This window comes from Aulonocara sp. 'chitande type north' Nkhata Bay, linkage group LG8 (assembly GCF_057382095.1).
Source record: "Aulonocara sp. 'chitande type north' Nkhata Bay isolate Kocher_YH1m ecotype deep benthic linkage group LG8, A_spYH_male_GT1.1, whole genome shotgun sequence".
Classification (NCBI taxonomy): domain Eukaryota; kingdom Metazoa; phylum Chordata; class Actinopteri; order Cichliformes; family Cichlidae; genus Aulonocara; species Aulonocara sp. 'chitande type north' Nkhata Bay.
The window spans coordinates 22,547,386-22,557,573 of record NC_141351.1 but is presented as its reverse complement, the minus strand read 5'-3'; the positions used below and the strand labels follow the sequence as shown (position 1 = coordinate 22,557,573).

At 40.5% G+C, this 10,188-nt stretch overlaps 1 protein-coding gene across 2 annotated transcripts; it reads left to right on the top strand.

The window, feature by feature from the left end:
- The first annotated feature begins 5,338 nt into the window (after window positions 1-5,338).
- Window positions 5,339-8,219, top strand: LOC147323757 (uncharacterized). 2 transcript variants are annotated; one of them, XM_086304305.1, is made up of 3 exons: window positions 5,342-5,431; window positions 5,717-6,023; window positions 6,141-8,219. In XM_086304305.1, the coding sequence occupies exon 3, from the start codon at window positions 6,467-6,469 to the stop codon at window positions 7,694-7,696; it is 1,230 nt and encodes a 409-aa protein (XP_086160431.1). In that variant the 5' UTR covers window positions 5,342-5,431; window positions 5,717-6,023; window positions 6,141-6,466; the 3' UTR covers window positions 7,697-8,219. The 2 variants fall into 2 exon arrangements, with proteins under 2 accessions (XP_086160432.1, XP_086160431.1); XM_086304306.1 differs by lacking the exon at window positions 5,717-6,023 and having other exon boundaries at window positions 5,339-5,431.
- The last annotated feature ends 1,969 nt before the right edge of the window (window positions 8,220-10,188 follow it).

Below are 10,188 nucleotides of genomic sequence, written 5' to 3'. Positions count from 1 at the left end.
ATTTTGACAAAGCAACAATCATTCGCAGATGTTAAGTCCCACACGTTAAATTCGCATTTAATTTAGCGATAAAAGAAACAATGGTGCAGTCGGTTCATATAAGACGAGTTTATTAATTTTATGTATTTCTACTTTTTAATAAGACTGAATAAAACTACTTAAAATGTACTTTTATCTCCTACCAGCTCGACACACCGTGCTTCTTTCTAACGTTAAAGTTTATCCGTTAACGTGTGTGATTTATTGTAATTTAGCTGAAACATATATTTACAAAAACAAGTCTATTAAAGTATTACTCACTCTGTGTCACAGGGTTTCAGGTTTTTTTGTCACCATAAACTAGTTCACATTTTGAATCAGCAACACGATTTTATTTTCATTTTCAGTCTCAATCACGAAACACGTCAAAATGTACAAGTTTATTTTTTATTTTATTATTTTTTACAGTAAGAAAAAAAATCAACAACGAGACTGACTGTTTTAGCAGCTTCAGAGAGCTCACTGTGTTATAGAAATTATTTAAAAATAAAGCCCAGTGAAATGTATCATATTTTATAGGAAACTGATTATATTTTTATATTTTTTAAAATAATATTTTGGGTTATTTTTTATGTTAAATATATTTGTAATCTTAAAAAATGATTTCCAGTACATAAAAATACATTGTACCCATTATTTGAGCAATAATCTTAAAAATAATACACTTAAAAAAACAAACCTGTGTCTATATTCAGAATATAAATAAAAATCTATGCGTTTAAGTCAAGTGACAACAAAGAGAGACTCTTACTGAGGCTAAAAATGATTAAAATTTACCTTTAACTCGAACCATTCCCCCTCCAAGCAGAGTCTTGTTTAAGGCCCTGATAATGGCATGTTTAAATGGGTCTTACTGCTGGACTGACACTACATTTTCAGTACTCAGTATGGGTATTATATAATGTTGTTATGACTTGGTTTTTTAACATGTGCGCCCTGTGGCGGCAGAACACCTCAGACAGCATCAGGTACAGTTTCAGTCCCAATATGCAAAATTAACTTTCACATATGTTTCCTGAAACTGTCAAAGCGTCACCGTTTGTAACCAATCACACATCATTTGCTTCCAAAGCTGGATGAAACAGGAAGCTGGCTGTCACACAGCAGCAGGCTCTTCTATTAAATAAGACCTCTTAGTGTTTGTGTGTCACTGGTCAGCGAGCCCGGCCTGCACGGGGGATCTGCTTTATAAACACAGATGAAAGAGATAACCCTGGGGTATTAACAGCTGCATGTGTGTGACCATACACATGCACACACATTAATAGATGAAACCCCCCTCCAGTGCAGGTATGACACAGTTATCCCCATCGACCCTGTCACTACTCTAATCCCACTTCCTGCGTCTCTCCTAGCAAGGTGAGCTCACAAGGGCGCACGCTGAAGTCATCAGTGTTGACACGGGTGGTGAGAGGGCCACAGTGTGAGCGGCACCCCTCCCCACACACACACACACACCTCCACCTCCACCCATCTCGCTCACCCCTGGAGTCACCACTTCCTCTTCTATCCTCTTCTTGCTTCCGGTTAGAGCCTCAGGCCATCACCTTCTGTGGCACAAATCAGCTTTCATTTTCTGTTAAGAGCAGGTCAGGTGGCCCTCATGTGCTCATGTGCACAGGAGCATAACTTGGAATATATTGCGAGCAGGATAAAGTGTTTGTAATCCTGGTGGAGCCCGTACAATATCAGCCTTTTCTGCCGGATTCTAAACTTTCCACCGATACCTGAACGTAAGCCAGTGGATAAAAGTGGGTGAGAAGGAGTTATAAATAGTGAATTATAACCGCGCTCGTACTCAGAGCTATGCGGTAACTGGAAACTGAAGTAAAATCTTGATGACTTCAAAAGAATGCAGTAAAAGCAAGTGTGGTTAACTTGTCCACGGCTTCTGTGGGTTGACAAATTTAGAGGTGATAGACGGGCACATCATCAGATGTCTTCATTAAAGGAAGGTGATGATTATGAGATAGCTAGAATTACAGCATGAAATAATTCGCTGTGCTTTGAAATATAACTGAAATATGAAAGTGAGATGTTTGATTTGGCCTGTAATTAATGACACAGTGGCTCACGTTAAAGGCCCCAGTATTATCCACATTTTCAGATGATTTACAATCTTTTTAAAATCTTGTAAATGTCCAAGACATTTCTGTTTGAATTTTTCTACCAATTAGGTTTTTCTAAACCTAATCAAACCCTGGATTATGTTGCCAAGAACGGCTTTAAAGAAACAAAATAAAATGTCACACTTGGGGGCACTGATATGTAAATATAGGTATTTTTCTCCAATTTACAGTGTTGTTTAACCGTGCATGGTTTGGTTAGATTAAGGCAGACAAAAACTTAATGAATGACAATGTGAAAAACAATATGACACTGCGAAAGGTGTTGCTTGTAAATGAGCCTACACAGACTTTTCAGCTCCATTATGGCACTCCATAATGAGTTTCAGGTCCTTGTTAAGCTTTGCTAGTCAGGTTCACCGCTCATTGTGCTGTTTTCAACCACAGCACGTAGTTGTTTTGGTGAAAAAGTTGTAGAAAACTCTCTATACCATAAATGCTCTTCGCTGAACATCAGAAAAACATGGTTAGTGAGAACAGTAGTGCAATCATCATGTAAACAAATGTGTTATTGCCCCAAGAGAAACCAAAAATGACAGCGCATATCTGATAAATCAAGCCGAAAATGAATCATGAAGCTCCAGAATGATAACGACATGTTTTCCGTAGCCACTTAAAAGATGATGACATATCAGTGTTGGGTTACTTCTGCTCCTCCATGCGGCCGTTGCAGGCTTACAGTCAGAGAACCTTCAGAACCACTTCATTAAGATTAGAAATAAGAAAGCAGAACAGTGATCTTCCAAGACAAAGTTCAATATTTTGTTGACGCATCCATCCACCCCCATCGCTTTCCTACATAGAGTTTGCCATTCTGTAAGAGCAGAATAACCAACAGGTGTTCATACCAAACCTAAAGGAAAGAATTATTCCATTCCCAGTGGTTCCTAAATTTACAAATTGTCAATTTTAAGCCCAAAACAGGCAATATCAAGGCCAGCTATCAAGAATATGCAGCAAATTTAACATGGCTTTAATTCAAAAATTTGTTTTAAATTTGTGCCCCATGTGGAAGCAGTGTTCACTTTCTACTCGTGGTTTTCTGTTATTACTTTGCTTTACAGTCGGGCCTAAATCACACTTTGAGAAAGACAGAAGTAACTTTAAGGCGTAAAGACCAGCCTGGAGTGCCTTAAACTTGCATTCTTCCTAATGACCAGCAGTGGATGACTACACTGTTTGCAAAAAGAATGCAATCTCATAGGAATCTATGGGAAAATGATCCTCCTGCTGTCTTCATTAAATATCACATTAAATATTATGCTAATGGTGTCATGGCCTTAATCTTATTTAATACAGCATAATGTTCGATTTGTATGTTGTGATTCAATTGAGACTAAAAGAGACAGTAAAGTAGTGTATGCTGTAAGCTGTTGTTGCTTTGCTGCACTCCTTACTCGGCACATCTGTCTTTAAAATAACAAGATGGTAATGGAAATACTCCTCAGCTCAAGTCTTTTTGATAAGACTTCACTAACCAGTGAGTAGCTAGATCGATATTTCACATATGACATATTTCACATATGACATATGAAAAGGTTTTACAGGTAATTCAACGAGGTAATTACTCAGAGAGCCGCAAGACGTCATCTACTTTAACCATATGGTAAATGGCCTGTATTTATATAGCGCTTTTCTAGTCCCTAAGGACCCCAAAGCGCTTTACATATCCAGTCATCCACCCATTCACACACTGGTGATGGTAAGCTACATTGTAGCCACAGCCACCCTGGGGCGCACTGACAGAGGCGAGGCTGCCGGACACTGGCGCCACCGGGCCCTCTGACCACCACCAGTAGGCAACGGGTGAAGTGTCTTGCCCAAGGACACAACGACCGAGACTGTCCAAGCCGGGGCTCGAACCGGCAACCTTCTGATTACAAGGCGAACGCCCAACTCTTGAGCCACGATCGCCCCATGCTAAAAATATCAACGGCTATTGTAGTTCTTCTCATGAGTTCGGGATGGGATTAACATGCAAACATATGGATGACTCTTTCTCCCTTTTCATGTGTTCAAATGAGATTTAATTTATCTTAATCGCACTGAAACCCTTAAAGCAGGTATAACACTTACGAGCGGACACCACAGATATAGTTTACAGTTTGCTCCCGCTCAATCTGCACTGGAAAGGCCCACCCTCCCCCCACCTGAAACCCAAGGAGGCTTCATGTTGCTCTAACTCATGACCAAAATGTTCACTATGTCAAACTCCTATACTTGTCATTAACATCCACTTCCTACAGTATTTGAGCCACATCTGTCCAAAACTGAACCTTCATTGGAGCTTTGAAATAATATTGACTCTAGAATGACTGTGTCATTTATTTTTCTTCCTTCATTGTTCTAAGTCAGCTTTGTTTTGGGTGCTTAACCCCCTCAGCCATAAATATCTGGTCTTGACATTGTGCCGATGTGGGTGGGCAAGGCATGCCTGACACAGAGTTCACAAATCAAACCCACTGTACAGGCTGAGCCGCGGCATTCATTTCATTTCAACTCTATTTTCAAGCAGTTTCAAGCATCTCTGCATGTGTTGTCATCACATGGAGAGATGAGTACGAGATTATTGTTTACCTACGATAAAAATTTACTTGACATGAATTTGTTGTCATTTAGAACATTTATGAGCAAATGTTTAAAAATCTGAAATTAGACAACTTTTTAGTTTTTTGTGATGATTTAGAACCATCAGTGCTTCTCATTCGGGTTTCCTTGGAGTTCTGAGCAGTGTGCCAGAAAACACGTTGTACCATTCAAATAGTCTGAAGAGGTAAAACTGAGGATCAAGCAAAGGTATTTTGATTCAAAGAAAATCAGCAGAGAGATGTGTTTGGAAAATATTATTGGTCAAATAGCACAGACGGTAAATAAAAGACGGACATGACCATAAGAATTTGTGACTGGGCCAACAGAGGACCGGAAAAGTAAGTAACATTAAAAAGAAACAGCTGTAGGTACATTTGCAAATAATCAAGTTATTCAGAGACGGGTCAGTGATATTACTGGGTATAAAAAGAGCATAGAGAGGCAGTATTTGTCAGAAGAATTTGAACATATTAACATCTACAGTAGGGGAGACCGGGGATAGTTGTAACGTGGGTCAGTTGTAACACTTCTAATTTCTCCAATCAGGGCTAAGTTTCAAATCATGTGATTCACTCTGTACATGCGCAATTCAGTTCTTCTATCACTGGTGAAAAATCAGCACCCTTCGACAAACACAGACAATTTTAGAAGAAAGAAACTAATTTGTATGCCAAAAAGTAAGTTTTTTGACTTTATTTCATTTTCTAATAGCACTAACTGCTTTGCAGTTAAACTCATCAAACTTAAATTATGTTATTTGTATGTCTATGGGGATATATTCTGTGCATGTCTTTAGTGCTAATGTTTTAGGTGTTAGCTGTAATGCGAGCTAGATCGTGGCTATAGGAGTCTGGGTCAGTTGTAACAGCAACAGCCTGGGTTAGTTGTAACAACCATGCAAATGTTACAACTTACCCCACTATTACTTTAACTCATATTTTTTTGTTTTCTTTGAATTACAGTATGCCTAGGTCATGGAAAAGACAGACTGACCGAGGGGTGCCTCTCAGTATTTTGGAGAGAGCATCAAATGATGTTAGAAATCAGGGAAAGTCCACCAGATCTGTGGCAAAATTGTATGGCATTTGCCATGTCACTTTGCACCGATTTTGTAAAGAGAGGAAGAAGGTGGAAGAGCAGGGATCAATGGAACTCCCACGTGTAGGATACCATAGTGGAAAGAAGGTCTTCACTGATGAACAAGAGAAGGAATTAACAGAATACCTGATGAGAGCTGCAGATGCATTTTATGGACTATGTCCACGTGAGGTAAGCAGATAGGAAGCAATAAAGGATAAGACAAGGGAAAGTTAGAAATTTGTAATGGTAGCAATTTAAAATATAGTATATCAGAAATACTAACATATTTCGTGATTAAAATTACAGGTAAAAGAACTGGCATATCAGCTTGCAGTGAAACATGGATGCAAATATCCAAAGTCATGGGACAAATTCTCAAGGGCTGGACCAGACTGGTTCTCAGCCTACATGAAACGAAACCCAACTTTGTCCATTAGAAGTGCTGAGGCTACAAGTCTGGCACGGGCCACCAGTTTTAATCAACACAATGTAGCAATGTTTTTCAAAAAATTTGATGAAGTGCTAAAGAGACACACCTTAACAGCAAATGACATATTGATGAGACTGGCATAACAACTGTGCAAACCCCGGACAGAGTGATTGCAAAACGTGGCACTAAACAAGTTGGTGCAATGACATCGGCAGAGAGAGGTTCACTGGTCACCCTTGCATGTGCAGTTAATGCCATTGGCAACACAATTCCTCCAATGTTTGTGTTCCCACGCATACGTTATGCAGACCACTTTGTCAGAGATGGGCCAGTAGGAAGTATTGGCAGTGGAAATAAGTCAGGATGGATGCAAGAAACAGAGTTCCTCATCTTTTTAAAGCACTTTGCAAACCACACCAAGGTCAGCAATGAAAGAAAAGTGATTCTTCTCATGGATAACCACAGTTCACACCTGTCAATTGCAGCCATTGACTTCTGCAAGAGCAATGGAATTGTGATGCTCACATTTCCCCCTCACTGCAGTCACAAACTCCAACCACTTGACAGGAGTGTTTATGGCCCACTGAAAAAGATGGTGAACAGTGCAAGTGATTCCTGGATGAGAATGAATCCAGGAAAGACCATAACAATATATGAAATACCAGGTCTTGTCAGGACGGCACTTCCAGCAGCAGCTACACCAAAGAATATACAGGCTGGATTCCAGTGCTGTGGAATTTGGCCATACAATCCAAACATATTTGAGGACAGTGACTTTGCTCCATCACAGGTCACAGATCGTCCTTCTCCAGCAGTCCATATGGACATTTCTCCAGCTGACCAACAGTCCGCTCCTATTGCTGCTCATCTCACCAGTCCTACAGCTGACGACATGACCACTCCTCCAGATGCTCACATCTCCAGTCTCCCAACTGACCTCCAAGCTGCTCCCTCATCAGGCTGTGATGAAAACCCACAGACCTCCTTGGGCTTTAACCCAGAAGATGTGCGACCCTTACCAAAAGCTGGACCTAGAAAAACCCCTTCAACGGGAAGAAAAAGGAAACAAACAGCAATACTCACTGATACACCAGTTAAGATGGCCCTTGAAGCAGACCAGAGAAGCAGGAAAATAAGTTTTCCAAAGAAGAGGCTGTGCCAGAAACAAGGCAAATCCACTCCCACAAACCTAAAACAATCCAAGCTTTCCACATCACGAAAGAAAAATCAGAAAATGAATAACACTGAACAGGACAACACAGATTCCTCAGATGCTGCTGAGAATTTCTGTATTGTGTGCATGGAAAACTTCAATAACTCAAAGCCAAAAGAAGCTTGGGTTAAGTGCCTGACCTGTGCACTGTGGGCTCATGAGGCCTGCACTCCAGGACAGCCATACATCTGTCACCACTGTGATTCTGATGGTGATTAAAAACTTGACAGAAACACATACAGTTCATTTGATGAAGCTGGTGCACAGCTACATTTTTTCAGGTTAATTATTATGTTCAAATGTGGCAAGAGTTGTCGGTTATAATCCCCACCGAGCCAATGAAGACTCAATGAAGGCCAACCAAAATTATTGAAAAATTCAGTTGGTGAAAAGTTTTTGTTACAGTATGTTCAAAATCTATATTTCTGCACTCTGTCACACACTCCTACACACACTCACAAACACACAAATAGCTACATAAATGTTTATAAGTGCATTCAGGTGTTGAATAAAATAGATTACATCTTAAGATTTTGTCAGTACCCTTATTTCATTGTGTTACATCTCACCCCGGGGTATGTTACAACTAACCCAGACTATGGGGTTAATTGTAACATTTCACTCTTTGTGTTTGAGAGCATACCATGCAATGGGTAATTGTGCTGCAGAGAAAATAGCTGCACTATTTAATAGCAGAGACATGTAAATACTTTGCATTACATTTTGAATCCACTACCTTAAAAGAGCTCCAAGCTACAGACAGAAATGTCAAAAATGTTACAACTATCCCCGGTCTCCCCTACATATAAACAAATATCAAACTATTCAGAGAATCTGTAGAAAGGTCTGTGTACAGGGTGTAAGGCCAAAAATCAATATGGGATGCTCACTAAGCACACTATGGAAATCAGAGCATGGGCTCATGGACACTTTCAGAAATTATTTTCTATGGACGCAGTCTGTCATTCTATCCACAAATGCAGGTTTCCAGAGTGAAAAGAAGAAGCCATATGTGAACATTGCTGTTTTCTCAACACCAAAGCTCCTTTAAAATGCACTGGGGCAAAGCAGGAAACGATACTGTGGTCAGATAAACCAAAATCTTTTTGGAAAACATGGAGATCCAATGCACTAAAGAGGAGAGGGACTATTTAGCTTGTTATCAGCACTCAATTCAAAAGCATGTCTGATGATATGCAGGTGTGATGGAAATGCCAGCTTGCACATTTGGAAAGGCTGAGCGGCATTGCAGGCAATGCTGAAAGGTAAATTCAGGTTTTAGAGCAACATATCCTCCCATCTAGGCAATGTCTTTTTCGGGGAGGACCTTGCATATTTCAGCAAGAAAATCCTAAAATGTATAATAGATTTCCAACAGCATAGCTTCACAGAAGAGTCCCGGTGCTGAACTGACCTGCCTGCAGTCCAGATCTTTCACCAACTGAAAACATTTGGTTTTCAGCAGCTATGTCAGACAAGAATGGCACTACTTATTGGTTTATGAGATGTGCAATTTATTGCATTTGACTCTTTTCTGGAACTGGAGTTGCACTTTCCTGGTACACATTAATAAGACTTATTGCATATGTTATAGAGGCTGTACTATGATAGGCAGCTCTTTTCCTACACGACGCTGACAAGTTTATTAAGTTTGTAATAAAAATGAATATTGTGACGAAGCTTGGCTTTAGTTTTGGCGAGCCTGTGCTGGGAGCAGGTGTTTGGGAGCTGTGAGAAGCACGAGTGAGGACATCCCTCATAATCACTGTGCAAACGTTTCTCATTAGATCGACTTAGCTGGAGCTCAGACCCTCCATAGCAGCTTCTAAAAAACGCCTTCCTGTCTGAAGCACCATGGCAGTGGTTCATAATTAACGCAACATATGTTTATTCAAATCTCTGAACAGGGTGTGAAAGAGGGCTTCAGGAGGCACCACCCACAGAGGCTGTGAAAACAGAGGGTGGTGGAATTAAGTGAGGAAAGAGAGAATGGAGAGATCTTGTGAAGTCAAGACAGAAGTGAGACAGAAAAGATAGCACTTAGTGCTCAGCGGAATTCGCACCCGATAGCTCATGAACTCTTGGTGAAGTGCAAATGTATTCCTCAGCAACCCAGAAACAAACAAGCTGCCACTTCCTTAGTCTATAATTAGCTGGTAATCAATGCTGGGTGGTTTTCTGTCCTGTCAGACGTCCCCAGCCATCGTGGGGCAACATTAGACCTGCAGCTGTACTCTCAGGTCTCAGATGACGATCCAACATAGAGAGCATTAAGCCTTGTTTTCGGAAAGTGTTCCCAGCATATTTGGGCTACCTGACAAAACATGGAAACAGGATGTTCAATTTATAATTTTGATGCAAGTTCAAGGGTGAGCAGTGACCTTTCCGAGGGTGTTTTGAAAAAAAGAAAAACCTAAGGGGGACGAAGAGAAAAATCAAATATGTCTTTGAAATGATGCCATGTCCCCAGGGAGTTCAAAAACAGCTCTATTGGCACAAGCTGTGTTGTGACACTTCCCACTTTCTCTTACCAGAGCTTGCTTGGGATGGGAGAGTGTTGCGGTGGGAGAGTAATGGGATGGTTATCACTCTGTAGTTGACCTCTGAACTCTCTCTAACCCCTATAAAGTCAGAGAAAGTAAACCTAAGATGACAAGTTGTCAACTTCTCAGTCCTGGCTTTAACAAATTTCCCACGTGTGGGACTAATAA

Coding starts and splice junctions, on each gene's coding strand:
- LOC147323757 (XM_086304306.1), top strand. CDS start 6,467: ATGACATCGGCAGAGAGAGGTTCACTGGTCACCCTTGCATGTGCAGTT.